Below are 17,196 nucleotides of genomic sequence, written 5' to 3' on the forward strand. Positions count from 1 at the left end.
AAATTGGACATGTGCCAACATGCAAAGGAATGAACATATCTGCTTTACATTCTTTTATTAAATGTTGAGATTGTATTTCTTTACTCAAGATGTAAAGTTGTATAATAAAGTTCTCATTTAACTACTTTAAATTTGTGATATTGATGCAGAGAGCTGTCCATCCTGAGTTATTTGTAGAGGATGCATGTTGCTTTATACTTAAGGTTTCCAGGAGGTGATGAGAATTAGGTGGAGCTCTGAGGGTAAAAACTTAAAGCTGCCTCATGCACAAAAACTTTGTATCCTGCACTATAACTACAACTACAACTAAAATACTTGTGCCAGAGGACCTGAGGGGCCGCCCTGGTTCATACATTTCATGCATGTCGGACAAGTCAACCCAGTATGGGACGGACAAGTAGGCTGGTGCAAGACCATTAAGCACTTTAAGGTTTCATACCTGTTGTCTTGAGGTAGAGAATTTGATTTTGTGGCGAGTATCTCTCTCTTATACTCACAGCTACAGGATTTCCTCTCCTGCCAGAAAAAATTAACCTGGTAGTCTCCAACAGTTATTGGCAATTTTGGTAAATAATATGTCCATGAGAATCAGAATCTGCTTTATTGCCAAGCAGGTTTTAACATACAAAAAATCTACTTTGGTTCATTGGTGCATAACAATAAACATAGTGAGAGAAAAACTTAAAAAGTACTAAAAGTCAAGAAACATAGATATAGTACAGAAAAATTACACAAAAATATTATAAAAACATGTAAAATATATACTATTCTCTTACTTTGTTGAAGGTCAGTGCTCTTGGGGGAAAAGACTGAGTACTTGGATAGGTTGCTATCCGCATCCACTTGTAAACAGAGAAACACGCTCACATACAACTTAGTCTGTCCTTTGACTAAGAAGCAACTCTTACTGACACAGGAAATCACAAAACATCACACAGAAAGGCCGCAGCCTATCAAACTGACATGTTTTTATGAGGTGCCAGTGCTAGCCACAATTTATACAGTACAATGACATCAGGCAGAGACTGGGACTTTCAAATTGTATATGCACTTCTACATTGTAATGTTACACAAAACAACCATCAGGGCATAATGGTTCTCTTGTAAGGCAGAATATGTCATCCTAAGCAAAATCACAGGGAATTTCTACAGTACATCCATTGTTTGCTGATAGGTCTTTAAAATATGTTGATTTTTATTTGCTTTAGAAAATCTTGTGCTTCTTAGTTAAAGGATCAGTGTGTAAGACTTAGGAGAATTTAATGGCATCTAGTGGTGAGGATTGTACATATCAATCAAATGAAACTTCTCATGGTTAGAATACCTTCAGTGTTCATTGTTCAGGAGGGTTTTATTGGGAGCTGAATTATCTCCAGAAGTCTCGTCCTCTCCAAAACAAACAGATTAGGTGATTACAACTGGTAAAAAACAATAAATACAGCAGTTTCATGTTAAAAAAATGACAAATGACTATGGTGGCTGACACAGGATGTGACTGGCCCTAGCCAGTGTTTGGCTTGTCCATTCAGGGCTACTGTAGAAACATGGCAGCGCAGCATGGCAATCCCTGTGGAAGAGGACCCGCTCCCTATGCAGACAAAAACGATTCATTCTATAGTAACAAAAACACTTACAGGTTCTTATTTTCAGGTGAATATACACCAATAAAAACATACTTATCATATATAAATACTCAATTTCTGTCAGTATCTCCACCTAATCCTTCACACTATACCTTTATACAACATATCTGTGTTGAAGGCTAAAATATACAACCTGGTCTCAATCCAAAGTCATCGAATACCACCTCTTGGGCTGACTCACTGGCAAAAATGGCCGTCCTATCATGTCGGCATAATTCATGGCCGGGCACCATTAGGGTATAACAATGCACCTGACAGTGTCAGGGGGAAACATGTGGAAACAGTGTAAGTTAAGCGGCCAAAAAGTCCAAGTAGGGTAGGTGGGAGTGGTGGTGGATGGGTCCAACAATCACTAACTTTCATGTGGGAGGCTGGTGTTCACTTCCCCTTTGAATGTAAAGCCAAACCCTGGTCTTTTTTTGTAAACCTAACCACATGCTTTTGTTGCCTAAACCTAAGCTTGTGCATGTGTTGGCTAAATGTAACCACCTGCATTTGTTGTTGAAGGAAAAAAACGTCAAGTCATGGTGTTGTACCAATGTAGTGCATTTATTTTGAAAGAGACTGTATGCAAACTGTGCATTTCCTGTGAAAATAGAGGTGCATTTTGAAAAAACAATGCATGTAACAGGCTGAAGTTGACACAGTGTCCAGAACGTCAGCAACAAACACACCTATGTGGCGCAAGGAGGTTACAACAGGCCCCAGTGCACAATATTATGATGGTCCCTATGTACGCTATTGTGCATGTATTGCCTTGACACAAATAGAGACCTGACACTGGACAACATCAACAATCATCAATGCATATCTGACAAATATAAAGAAGAAAGAAAGTAAGAAATCAATCATTTAGTTGAATAGTTGTTATAGTATAAATAGGTTTACCATTACTGAGCTCTTTTCGGGATCCAAGCCTATGAACACACTCCAGTTGGATTTTCTTAACATCCTCCTCTGGGATTTTGAGATGCTCCTGCATAAACTTCCCCATGATGACCTCCGATGTTTTGTAAGTTTCTGTCTCTTTTTCTTGTATCCCCATGAACGAGAGATTATCCCGCATGCCTCTACATTGGAGATCCAGCAGGGTCGCCTCAAGTTTAGCATTATCATTTGTCAGAATTGTGGTCACTGACTGTAAATGTGCAACTTCCCTTTATTTTCCTTTCTAAGCTCTTCAATTAGACCATTGTTGTACTCCTTGGAGTGTCCAAGACATCTGCTTCAGTTCTTTCACAATGTCCAGTTTTTTAAGTTGAGTAGAGGTTGCCTGTAACATCTCCCGATCTTCAGTGGCAAACGCCATTACATTTTCATCCGAATCAGTTGAGCCTAGCTGTGTGTGGGACGTTTAAAGTCTGCTTCTTTTCTCCTTTGCATGATGTAGTTTGAAAGGTTCAACAAAGTAGGCCTATATACAAAGGATACTTTGCAAAAATAGCAGCTGTTGCACAAACGTGTGCAGCAATCATAGCGTCCACGTGGTACCACCAAACAAATCACTTATTTTCCTTTGATTTTGTGAGCTTGCCTTGCCTTATCTGGAGTCTGTGATTTAAAATATTTGTTATCAGAAAGCCTAAGGCCAAGCTTACATACTGGAGCATAATTTTACCTGATATAGGCTACTGAGTTTTTGGACGAGTTGTTGGAAGAGTCTCAGCCTGAGCCATTTTTCCTTCCTTTTATTTCATAGTATATTTATAGATTTTATAGCTTATAAAGAAAAAGTTCATAATTTTGTTTTAGATAGTTATTGACTATTTAGAAAAATAAAATAAAAAGTGAACCATGATGCAGATGAGTTTGCCTTTTTGAGATCATATAGCAACTGGCACCATTTTTAAATTAATAATTTTCTTTTTAATCATTTATCTTTGAATACAGGTATATTTCCAGGGTGGCAATCTGAATCACTTGCAAGGGCCTTCTCTCTCTACAGGCCCCTCCACCCCAGGGGCCCCAGTACAATTGGACTGCCTGCACTGTTTATATTTACACCCCTGCATTTACACTTCCTTGCCTGTCATATGTCGACATGGAAAGTCCATGACCATGCAGCGACACGTGGTGAGGTGGGAGTGACGATATGTCAAAATATAACACTTTCCTCGGACAAATTGCCATCTTACCCTCCATCATTTCTTTTTTCATTTCAATTTGTATTGCTTCCTATGTCCGTCTTGCTTTTCTTTTTCTTTCCTTTAAATTTCTCTTCTTTTTTTATCTCTCCCTCCTGATACCTCCAGGGATGAGCAAATAGCTGTCCTGAAATTAGACATAGGCCTACTGGCTTCTGGGCCAGGATGTTATAGCTGACAGGAATACTTCAACCCAGAATGATGACTTCTTTATTAATCCCTCAACTCCTTTAGCCAGAAATTCTTAACAGAAGATTTTGACCTGTGCCATTAAACTACAGCAAAACACTACAAAAGCCTGTCCAATAACAAGTGAAGCACAGGCTTTGTAAGATGTGCAGTACATCTACTCCTGCATGCAGGCATGTATTTTCAATTTTGCCAAAAAGCTTCTTCGAAATACTCAAATGTCATTACTGGTCATGTTACTGTTTGTGTTAGTTTTTTTTTTACTTGGTAAACAAAGGCTATACTTAAAGGGCATCCAATGCAGAGTGTCTTTGAGTGAGTGCTATCAGTGAGTGATTGATCATATATTGTTACTTGCACAACACAACAGCAGTCTGCATCACATGTGACCACAGCACACAAACCCCAGGTGCCATAAAGCAACTGAAAACAAGATTTTTTAAGATGAATACATGACCTTTGTCAAACCACACCTAATGTTCAAAGCCCACAGAAAGAGAAAAATGACAGAAAGATGATGAGAACACAAAGATGACAATTCCATACATCTGTGCAGATTAGGATGTCAGAGAAAAACAATGCCAACAATGATTTTATAATTAAGATTAGGATAAAAGATTTCACCAATAAAGTAAACAGGTGATTCAGTATCACATATATGCATAGCACAACATATAAAGTAAAGCTTCAGTCTAGAACATTTTTTTTTAAGTTTGTATTTTTTGATCATGAAGTCCTGGACTAAGTTAAAGGAATACTTCACCACAAAATAACCATTTGTAAATCAATCAGTCATGCCGTGTTACATCGAATTCCTGAATAAAACTTTATTTTCCTTGCATACCTCCAAGGAAACATGCATGCTTTTTTGCTGAAAAAGAAAAAACAAAAAAAAAAATGCATGTTTCTTAGTATTTGAGTCTACTTTCAGTTCAGTTTTAAATCGTAAGGTTTTAGAAAATGCTTGTGTTTAGGAAGTACTGAGAACATGACTGGACAAATTGCTGAATACAATGGATTGCTGTTGCTCAACACAGGTAACAGTCAATTAACAAATCAATGTGTTTGCTGTTTTTCCATGAAGGCATGCAAGAAAGAAAAAGTTTACCTCATGAATTCAGTGTAAAACAACATGACTAACTGATTTACTAATGCTCATTTTGCTGGTAGAGTATTCCTTTAACCCGTTACCTGGCCCAAGATATTTCTAAAACAAAGGTACATCAAATGACGAAATGATTATTGCCACAACCATGTAAAGGAAAACATTTAGGAACTCTAACCACTGATTTGCGGCATTGTTTTCAAGTAATTGCAGTACAAGTTCCCACAACTCTGAAGTTTTTTGGTGCACCAATTCTCTTGGTCATCTTTCTGTTTTCTTTTTCTTTATTGCCAGAGATATGCAGTACTTATTGAAGGCCACAGAAGTTGTTGTGTGACATGATCACAAACTAAATGTCTTGTGATAATCATGTTTTAATGCTATGAAATACTGCTGTAAATGCAAAGGATTTACCTCAGAATATAGTTACCTCAAAAATCCACCTGAGATATTTACATGCCAGTCTTCTATAATGATCAAATACGTGACTAAAATAGAAGAGATCATCATTTAAGCTTTCCTTTCAATGACTGAGACAGGAGAGGCAGGCGTCACCATCAACCCTGTCAACTTCCTGTTTCACTATCCATCAGTTAATTATTTTAAGTCATGTATTGGATCTTTTTTTTCTGTTGTCTGCATTCATGTAAATGTGTAAATGCTCCAGCTGCTTTTCTTCTACCTGTGAACCAGCAAAGGAATGTGTCATGTACAATATCTCACATTCTTTTTGTCCACCTGGGACTTCACGTCAGCCATGTTTAAAATGAGTCATTGTGCAGTCATAATAACGCTGTTAACAATATATTGGGATGTTTTAGTGTTGATGCAACCCTGAACTTCAGCATGTTTAAAACAACCCTATATGTATCTGTGCTTTTTATCAGTAGTTGGATTCTTAAATTAATTTTTCAAGTATTTTTCTTGTGATACTGATAATGCTTTTGAACAGTAGCCACAAATGTAGCTATATGTGTAAAAGTTTAATGTTTTCCGATCTAAGTAGGCCAGAGCACCTGGTCTGTTTGATCAGATTTTTTCCTCACATTGTAAAAGTTAGAATAAAAGTCCACCGTGTGGCTCATACGCTCAGACTTCAGCTGTATAAACACAGTCTCTGTTACCGGAAATAAACAACATACTCTTCACAGATTTTTCCCTGATTCCAACGCTGATTGTTGCAGTATATGCTTTCACCATAGGATGGCAGCAGAAGCTCATTTTGTCCACTATTATGCAGACCATCTGGTGATGACGTCCATGCTGTTTAAATTTCTTAGTGTACACTTTATTTAGAGATGAGGCCTCATGTCACTGACTGGCTGAGCAGCAGATGGTTAAAGGTAATGGCTAATCACATGCAGAGCGATAACTGCAACAGACTGAACGTGCTGGCGACACTGACCTGTAAATGACCTTGCATTTCATCTGATTATTGACCAAATATCAGTTGAAATCGTTTTAATCACATCAGGGTGTCTTTGTCCTTTCGGGCCTTCATGGCTCAAAAAACTCACAGATCAAACATTCCTGCCTTTTCTTTTCACCAGTGTCCTCACATGCGGCACTCAGTTTCAGTGATGTTGTTCACTCTGATATAATGTTAAAGCCCCTGCTGAGACACCAGCACTGAGTCAAAATAGATTCCAAAGATACTGTTTTGCCGTTGTGTGGTATAAAGATAATGGCAGTGCTGGGCAGAGTATTCAGATTCTTTATTTAAGTAGTAATATCATATAGTAAAAACATTGCATTCACAATTTTGCTTAAGTACAGAAGCAGTGTGCAGTGTCAGTAAAATATACTTAAAGTGTCACAATTATCAACATTCATTATGCAGAGTCTCCCATTACAGAGTGTTATATTTATTTATATGTGATACAAATTATATTTTTGAATTAATATGATTGGTGCATTAACATGTACGCAGCATTTTAATGATGTACCTGTTTGTTGGGGAGCTTACTGTATAAAAATGTGCTATATTTCATATGTGGATTAAATCATTGTGCATGAAATATTAACTACAGCTGTGTGATGAATCTAGCTGAGCATTAAGTACAATATTTCTCTCTGTAATGAGGTGAAGTAGCAAAAATAGTTTATTCAAAAATTGTGCTTCAATAATACTTCAATTACAAGTTCATGGTGAAGAAGTTTAAATGATTTTGAATCTGAGATGATTACAAGCATCTTCTGCACGTGTCATACCTCTTCATCCATCAATTTGTTTTCCTGTTGTGGTCACACTGGCGACAGCATGGAGGCTTTTTATGTTAATGTTATGTCTAGCCTAATGGTTTCTAAAACAGCCAGGATTACAGTTTTTTTTTTTTATTTGGGAACCATTTTCAATAAGAAGACTAAAAAAATTGTTGCAGTAAAAGTGCTAAATCCCAGATGAGCTTTGCTATCAATCTGTTGTCTGAGTTAGTGTAAATGTGTGAATGCTCCAGGTGCTTCTCTTCTACCTGTGAATCAACATAGGAATGTGTCATGTATACAATATCTCACATTCATTTTGTCCACCTGGGACTTCACGTCGGACATATCAAAATGAGTCATCATACTGTTATACTTAAGTTATTCCTCATAACAGAAGTATATATTGTCCTTTTGTTGAGACATGAAAATCAAATATTAACAATAGTTTGTACCACAAATGCATCAAAATGTGAAATAACACATTCGAAAATCGGTGATTTTTGTTTCGTATTTTTGTATCTGATTCTGATGCAGAAACATTTTCATCAAATTCCAAGACTGATTCTAATAAATTCAAATAAACTCATCCTACATACTGAATGACAGTCTTTTCCACTATGTCCACCTTCCCTTCTGCCCTCTTATGGTCTATTTTCTGCTATATTCATAGTTTTGTAAAATTGCTGTACAACTTCAGCCATTAGGTGCGGGGGAAGAAATCAATAGAACACAGGATTGTGATATTTTGCATGGCAATATTGTATCAATACAAGGACGATCGATCTTTTATATGAATTATGAATACTGCAAATACAAATCAAACTTTAGGTAGCATACTAGAATAATTGCTTTCTCAGTCCAATAGACACATTTACCTGTGATAAAAATGAAGTGAGATGAACAGTGAGAGCTGTATCTTGTGAGATAAAACAGATGTTGACAAAGTATTTTGGGGGGAACATAATTTGCATTTGAAAATTTTAATAAATTGCAATATATGTTATCACAACTCAGCATACCGTATTGTATTGTGACTTAAGTGTCGTGATAGTATCATATCATGAGGCCACCCCTGACAGTCATACATGTATACAAGTGAAAAACATTTGGGAACTGTGTTGCTCTTTATTTCAAAAGATGGAAAATGGGAAACACAATTAATATTCAGTGGACATAACTTTTCCAAATGTACACTTTATTTTAAACAAAAGTACAAAAACAAACATCAGGTATTTACAATACTTGCATGGCAATGTTCACTCTCTTTGGTCATTCTTCCAATTGGATGGTTTTACATAAGGTAGGCAACATACAGCAGCTTGGAGGTCTGAGATGATCACATGCTGAATCTATTATTCAACCAGACGCTGAGCAACCTACTGATGACTCACAACTTAATTTCAGTTTTGTAAAGTCCGCAAGCAATTTACTGACGCTTTCGATCCGAGTCATGAATTATGTGACGATTACTGAATTTGCCTACCAGGACATTTTAATCCTGCACAATATAAATAACAAAAGAAAAAGAAAATTAAATTCACATACTTCACAATTACAGCCTGGTCTTGATACATTTTTCGAATTTAGCGAATGCTCTTAACATTGACCAAAATTGTGACATGTACAGCTGCGCGTATTCCGTCGTATTCTACACAAATCTGACATGAAAACATGAACCCTAGTGCACATCACAAACTGAAGCGGCCACAGGTAGATTTTCAAAAGAAGGCAAACATATCATGACGGCTACTTTGAGACACTTTGTCCTGCCTGCGTGCTCCGATACAAAACGATGCCTTAGCTACACAATAAATCATATCAACACTGATGGAGCACAAATTGAGAAATCTTTTTACCGCTACTACAGGCTCAAGGACTTCTTCTTCTTGCATGAAAACAAACAGTGGCTTTATGTAAAACAATCTATACAGCCAAATGAAAGCCAGTAATATGAGCTGAGTTACATTCTCTCAATAATCTACCTGCGTGTGTTATACAGTGGTTATGCTGAATGTACATTACATTTGAAAAAAACAAACAAAATGAACTGGATTTATGCTGTTTTCTCTAGTAACTTTGAAAGAGGTACACAATCAAAGAACGACAAAAAAAAAATCATGAAATGCCAAAAAACTCTGCGGCACATCACCTACTTCCTGCGATGCAACTTGTAAATCAGATTACCATCTATAACTAATGCTGAGTATCACAACATACCCTTAGCCCTTTCAGGAAGTTCATCTCCATTTCTTTTTTTTAAACAGCTGAATAAACAAACTAAAATGAACGCACAAATAAACAGATTTAGTACAGTGATGTTGAAGGCAGAGGTTGTTTGACCGTGATGACGTGAAGCTAACAAGCGATGGCGGTGACGTCCCTCGGGCCCCGCTGTGTCTCCGAGGGCCACGGAGTCAGACTAACGCAGGCCTACGCATCCTTACAGCAAAGGCAACTGGTCTAGTAGTAATTCTACTTGCATCAACTAACAAAAGATCTGCATTTTCTCACTTTCCCAAAATTCCATTCTAGCAAACATGAATCCTAATAGTAGACAAGTTTACACATGTATCAGTAGTGCAGACAAGTTATGTATATCACATACAGTATCCATTCTTTTTTTTTTTTTAGCAATGGAAGGGTGAGGGTTCGAGGGGCTTGGGGGGTGTTTGGATATGCTTTTTAGTAAAATTCTCCCTGAAACCAAATCCAAACCGTCGTCATCCAAATGTACACTTTTTTTTCCCCAAAGACAGAGGTGAAGAGAAATGTGCAAAAGTCCCACGTTCTCACTGGAAAAAAAAAAAAAAAAGAGCGAAAACAATGTTTAAAAAAAGAGAGTGACTTTGTTCATCTTTATTTGGGCATATGATGGAAATGTCTCCTACCTTTCACATTCCCAAAGGATGGTTGCCGTTTCTTTACACCTCAGCTTTCTGGCTGTTCTCCTCCACTTTCTCCTCCAGTTTTTTCTCCTCCTCAGAAGACCCGTCCTCCTTTTCACCAGTCTTCCAGCTTCCTTGCCTGTTTAGAATAAAAACATTGTTACCCAACATGCTGATAATCCTTACCTCCACAGTCATACTGTATATTAAAAGAGCTCAGCACACTGTCATAGGTGGATTATAAGACAATGGGCCCCTGGGCACAGATATGCAGAGGGCCCCACCACCTCCCACTATGCAGGAGCAAGACCCACAGGTGATTGTGGTGGTTTTGTATCTCTTTGTAGTTATTATACATCATTTGATGATTTTGTGTCTCTTTGAGGCAATTTTGTGTCTTTTTTTGTTGCTTTATTTCTTTTTGTAGTCATTCTGTGTCTCCTTGTGGTTGTTTTGTGTCGCTTTATAATCTTTTTGTGTCTCTTTATAATCATTTTGTATCACTTTATAATCTTTTTGTGTCATTTTGTGTCACTTTATAATCATTTTGTATCACTTTATAATCATTTTGTGTCTTTTTATAATCATTTTGTGTCGCCTTATAATCTTTTGTGTCATTTATAAGCATTTTGTGTCGCTTTATAATAATTTTGTGTCTCTTTATGCTCATTTTGAGTGTCTCCCTGGTTGGTAGCTTAATTTGAGTGACATTTTGCGAGTCAACAGGAGTGTTCCCCTGACACTTTGGGCCCCTAGGCCTGTGCCTGGTAGGCCTGTTAAGTACTCCATCCGTGCACACTGCAAATTAGGAAATTGTGTGTAAATAGACACAACACAAGCAAATGAAGGACACGCTTGTTGTTGCCATTAAGTTATTGAAGTGGGCTATCTGTCAGTGGTGTTGGAAAACCACCTCAAGTGTAAGGGGTTTTTTTTTGGTGGGGGGCTTATTTCAACATAGTGATGATGCTGATGTATGTCCAAACTGTGTGCATCCGTTTTTAGTGTCTCCTGGAAACAGTTTCCGTTGTGTTGTGAGCTTCTTGCAGCACTTTTTATTTACACACAGAATAACAACTTCCAGTATAGCACTCTTGTCTGGACATATAGTGAAGCTGACATGTAAAGTCTGCTGTGTGCCCAGTGTGTACTGTATCTGTGTATTTCACAAAAAAAACTATATTTGGATTTGCTCAAAGGTCTAGATTATTTAGGTGTGAGGTGCTGAGTGTTGGAGATATCGATCGAAGAGTTGTCTGATTTCGATCAAATATAATGGAACTAGATGGCACCCAGCTTGTGGTGCTCAAAGAGGCAAAAAATACATTTGAAAAACTCAACAGCAATGTCTCTTTGCAGAAATCATTAGCCTGTTACTTCAGATAATCCACAGACTTTGTTGTGAGCACTTTCATGTAGGATATATATTCTTTGTACTGAACTACACCTGCCAACTGAATCACTGCACAGAAGGAAGAGTGCATCTACTCATGGGATGCACACTTCCTTTTGTGCAGTGATTTGTGCAGTGAGATGTAGTTTGGTAGAAAGAAAATAGTTCAGAGATGAAACTGCTCACAACAAAGTCTGTGGATTATTTTGAGTAACCAGGTCATGATTTCTAGGAAAAGGGCATTGCTGTTGAGTTCTTCAAATGGATTTTTTTTTTTTTTTTTTTGGGGTGCTTTGAGCACCACATGCCGGGTGCCATCTAGTTCCATTACGTTCAACAGAAGGAAGGGATCTCCACCGTCTCAGCCTCTCCAACTCTCTGCAACTCACACCAAAACAATCTACACTGATAAAAATCACTACAAAAGATTAGAATCATTATTATATAACAGTACAATGATTTGTGGGAAGGTCAGTGTTGACTTACTTGGATTTCTTCATGTAGACCAAGTATGCCAGGGCTATAACCACAGTGGCAACGAGGAGACCGACAACAACTCCAACCACCAACTTGGTTTGGTCACTACCATCGGATTGGTCTGTAAGACAGAACAGAAACATGAGAGACCTGGGAGGCACAGCTGAGTACGAAACTCCAGCCTGACTGCATACTAATACAGGAAAGAAAAAAAAAGTCAGTACGTGCAATAAATGCATTGATGAATGGACACATCCGCACTGCACATGGTTATGACTCATTGATTTAAATGTAAATGACAGATATCTTTAGTTTGGTACTGGTATCTCATCAGCCAATGGGATTATGGACAATGTTGACATTTTGTCAGGATGCTGGTAGCTCCACTCCTCTTATTCCTTCATATCTGTGTTTTATTAATGGAAACACACTGTCCAACGATTGATTTTCCAGTTGTAGAGTCCAAGGTGATGTTAAAGGTAAATATTTAATCAAGAGCTTTCTTTCAGTGAGCAACATTTGATTCCCCCATAGTCTTACTTATCTCCCCTCCCACTGATTCTTAAAAGCAAGAAGACCGCTACAACTTACCTTGTTTATCCATTTTCACCTCCACATTTACTGAAATCAGATATGAAATAAAATTAACGTCCAACCAAAGAAAAATAAAAGAAAACAAGCTTGCTGGCCAGAAGTGGCCACTCTACTTCTACTCTACTGTTGCATGCAAGTAGTAGAAAAGAGGGAACAGATTAAGTCCAGCATCCCAACATACACACCACGGAGTGAAAGGGAGGGAAAGAGAGGTGAAATGCTGTCTCAAACACACAGGAATGAGTAAGCAAAAAAGAGCAAAGAATGATAATAACACTGCACACTGTTGGAGAACGGTGTGTGTAAAGTGCTAAGAGCATGCATTGATTTTGACAGTGGAGAGGTGATAGTTAGAAGATAGATCTTCACTCAGTTATTATCAAAAGGCAAAAAACATCAATGTAACCAAACAGAAATCTGCAGACACCTCAAAAGAAGCAAAAATAGATATTTTACCACTTATCTTAGTACCGCTTAATAGGGATAAAGATTTTGGGCTTGAGTAAATAAATTGGTTGATTAAACAAATGTATACCAGGAAGGTTTAGGGCTTGTGTCCACATAGTGTTTTTTCTGAGTGGCAGCGTCTTTTTTTGTTTTCAGTTATTACCAATGAGGAGAAAGTGGATGCGACCACATGAGGCCACCAAGAGAAAAAGTGCCGGCTGCTCCAAGTGCTTTTAGTTGAAAATCTCTGAACTCTTTAGAAAGGCACTGGTGACAACACTGCCTCTCCTTCAGCTACTGTCTATCAGACGCTGTGTGATATTTTGGTCAGAAACTGTCCCAACAAAGACAGAAAAGCCTATTTGTGGGCGGCAGTAGCTCAGTCCATAGGGAGTTGGCTTGGGAAGCAGAGGGTTGCTAGTTCAAGTCCCTATCCAGACCAAATATAGAGCGTGTACTGGTAGCTGGAGAGGTGCCAGTTCACCTCCTGGGCACTGCTGAGGTGCCCCCAACATCTCTCTATCTAATGCATGTATAGGTCCTGTTTGTGCATATGTGTGTGTATTTCAGGCCTGTGTGTATAAGTGTATGACAACAGTGTGAAAAAAATGAATTTCCCCTCAGGGATTAATAAAGTATATTAAATTAAATTAAATTAAATTTGTGGAAGCAGATGGGCCAGACACTGAATACTGCTGGTGAGTGTGATGCTTTTACCAGCATATGCGTCATAGCTTGCTGTTAACTGTGTAGTCAACCCTCTGTTAACATAGTGTTACCTCAGCTACCTACCTATCTACCTGAAGATATTGTTGTTGAAGTAATAAAAACCCACGCATGGGGCATTATGAAGCGCTGGGTTGACTGTTGCCCAGCACCCTGCCCTTTTTTTTGCACAAAAAACCCACTATGTGGACACACATCATTATGTCAGCCCAAAATGATCTCATATTTTATCCATTGATCCACTACATTATGTGTGTACACTATTTACTGCATACCTGCTAAAATACTGAGGTTTTATTTAAGCATCTCAAGATTTTGTAGTCAACACGTCAACATGCAGACAGAAAGAGTGAGCAAGTAGGAAAACATCTACAAAGGCAGATTACCAAGTTAGTCTTCAGGAAATATACGAAGCGGAGGGAGACAAGAGGGCTGTGCTCCCACTTTGTACTTACTGTATGACACATTTATAGTTTTGGTATCTGCGCCAAACCCATTGGACACCGTACAAGAGACAGTCAGATTTGCGGTTGGCACGACTGTGAGCTTGTGTGTTATCATTCCGTTGACGAAGGCACTCTCCTCAGGCTGAACAATGACAGGAAACAAACACAAATGTTAGTAGTTACATATCTGACTTTATACACTGCTGGACTTTTCAGTCTGCCACCGTGTGTAATTAGAGCACATTTGGTACCACTAGGGGGCGACGTTGGATTGATGTGCGACTCAGCCTTTCCATGACAAAGACGCAGCGTGTGTGCCTCTGGGATATAGACACTCGAGTCTCACAGGAAAACCCCAGACACAAAGACAAACTGCCAACACCCTTTTCACGTCCTCTACATATACAAGGGGATGTGGCAATTTTGTAAATACCCATTACGGATCCCATATTCAAGTCTTACATTATTCTCTCTGTGAATAGGCTTTACAGGATGGGAGAAGAGGAGGAAAAATAAACTTTGACTGAAATGCAGAAATGTGTGTTATCTCCAAAATGCATTGTCCTTCAGTGAAAGAGTCCCATGCACCTTTGGAGTTGATTAATTATTACACACGGGTTCAGGTTTTGAGGTTAGACACTGACTGAAAGAGCTGAAAAGAACTGTAACCATCCTACACACACCCCCGGGTTCACATGTAATTTTTAAACTGCTTCATTGAGTGGCTCTGCTATCAGTGTGCACACAGGTACGCCACAGAAACAAAAGAGAAAAAAAATGTCCATTTAAATAAAAATTGTCTTCATGACAGTGTGATGCATAATACTGTGTTTGAGCCTCAGAGAAAATACAGAAATTTAGTCTTTCGAAACACTGAGCACAACCGCTGAGAAATGTTTGGACTAGATAAGTGTGTTAGCTGGGGAAAATACTAACAGTGCAAACTGCTGCGCACATAACAAGGAGTATTCACTCTGTGGCAAAAGCAAAGCATGAACTGTCTCAGGACCAGGACGCTGGCAAGGTAAATCTTGGATTCTTTAGCATCCTCACAAGGGGAGGAAGCTTAAACAGACTGCCTTTGTTTAGTCACACCTTCACATCTCGGCTGATGTTATTCATAGGTTTGTTCAGAGGAAAACAATGCCATTATATTTAAACAACAATATCAGCATTTCTGGGCTGTCTTCGCCGCTTAAGGAGCCGTTTATAGCGTAGAGAGAAGGATCAAGTGGAATTTTAGATGTCGTTTGATGAACCAGACACTTAAATAGCACTAAAATAACCACAAAGTGTAAAGCCAGCGTTCACCTGCTGCGCATAGAGATCATCTACAATATGTCCTGGCTGCTCCACTGACAGCATGTAGATGATGCTGCCTAAAGATGTCACCGCAGTTACTGCAGCACAAACCAGTTGCCATCTTTCGTAGGAACACCATTGTCAGGCCATTGATTTTTTTGTGACAGCCAGTATTGATTTATCAGTCAAAGAATGACTGAAGGGCAAAAAAGGACAGAAACATTTAAAGCATTCTGAATAATGTGTCTCTTAAAAAGTTAACTAAAAGTGTCATTGTAGGTGGTCAAGAGGAGGAATAACTTGGCTGTGTGCTCACTTAATAAAGCTGATATCCATCTTGCTTTTTAAATTCATAAATCAGTGCACTGTCGAAAAACACACAAGTTAACAAGTGCATGGGGAAAAGTCTTTCTCCATAATCTGGGATGAGAAACGGGCTTGTTATGGCTTGTTAGGTTTCAACTGTCCTCCATGACACTGATGATATATTGATGGTTTTGCAATGGCTTTTTTCCGAAAAGAGGGCAGGCTGCTACAAGCACAACAAAGACACTACAGGTGGAAACAGTTTCTTCATGCACTGGTCAGTTTTTGAGACTTTAGGCTATTTTGCTGGCATAACATGTCTTCTTTAAGACTAGCCAAAAGAAAACAACCAAAATACACATTTAGGTGTTTATTTCTGTTCTGGAAATTTATGCAAAAGTGCATATTTAATGGGACGATGCCTCATTTGTGCATTTAATTATATTTTTAGAAAACATTACACACACACAAAAAAAAATGGTTTCATGATCATATCTTTGTTAAAATTTTTACCCCAGTGTCTTATCTTCTGTCTAAAAATACATGTAATTTTACAATACATATTGTTAAAGTCATTTTTCTCAGAGTTAGTTTTGATATTTCATACTCTGAGGCAGAAATCTCCACTTTAGCAGCACTTAAACCAAAGTTTCCAGGTCTATTCTTATCTATATTCTGAAGGGTTTTTTAGGAGGGGTTTGTTTGAATCATTCGCAGACTGATTTATATAACATTTTATTCCGAAAAACAGATAATTATTAATTTAATTTTTTATGGATAAAAAAGATATTCAAAATCCCCTCTGTCTAAACCCTTGACTTTAATATGTCTACAAAATAAAATAAATGGCTTTATTCAATGCTTAGACAGCTGCATGGGGAGTATATGCAGATTAGTGCATAATTAATTAGATAATACCTTATTTGCATACTTAATCATAAAAATTGGGGATGTCTGTAATGCAAGAAAATAATTGTCTTAATGCAACTAATAACTTGGGGAAGTTCCATGGTGATATCTTTTAGTTAAAGGTTTTACTATTCAGCTGTAGTGTTTCCCCTTAAAGTTATAATCATTCATCAAAAAAACACCCTGTTTTGTTGTCATTTATTGTCTTAAATGTGATTACATTCCTTAATTACCTTCCTTTACAGCAGTTTTCACTGTTAGTGGCAGAGTCCGCCACTCCAATGCTGCATTTAAGCTACATACACGTAAGGGATTCACTGGAAACGATGCAGAATGTGATCCAGCTTTACTGATACTAAATTATTTAAAAACTATTCGACCTCTTTATTAAATCAACATGAGTTTGTTTGGCTGCACTGTAAACG

At 38.0% G+C, this 17,196-nt stretch overlaps 1 protein-coding gene across 2 annotated transcripts in view; it reads right to left on the minus strand.

Moving 5' to 3' along the window:
* Positions 1-8,460: 8,460 nt before the first annotated feature.
* LOC125889327 (CD166 antigen homolog) overlaps positions 8,461-17,196 on the minus strand; it is a 56,431-nt gene continuing 47,695 nt past the window's right edge. The window contains exons 12-16 of one of the 2 annotated variants that reach the window (XM_049577194.1): positions 14,264-14,396; positions 12,633-12,662; positions 12,051-12,162; positions 10,175-10,310; positions 8,461-10,078 (exon numbers count right to left, since the gene is read on the minus strand). In XM_049577194.1, coding sequence (XP_049433151.1) covers positions 10,208-10,310; positions 12,051-12,162; positions 12,633-12,662; positions 14,264-14,396 — 378 coding nt within the window. In that variant the 3' untranslated portion in view covers positions 8,461-10,078; positions 10,175-10,207. The remainder of the gene's footprint in view (positions 10,079-10,174; positions 10,311-12,050; positions 12,163-12,632; positions 12,663-14,263; positions 14,397-17,196) is intronic. The other variant, XM_049577195.1, reaches the window with a different exon arrangement.

Source organism: Epinephelus fuscoguttatus, linkage group LG5, assembly GCF_011397635.1.
Source record: "Epinephelus fuscoguttatus linkage group LG5, E.fuscoguttatus.final_Chr_v1".
NCBI lineage: Eukaryota > Metazoa > Chordata > Actinopteri > Perciformes > Serranidae > Epinephelus > Epinephelus fuscoguttatus.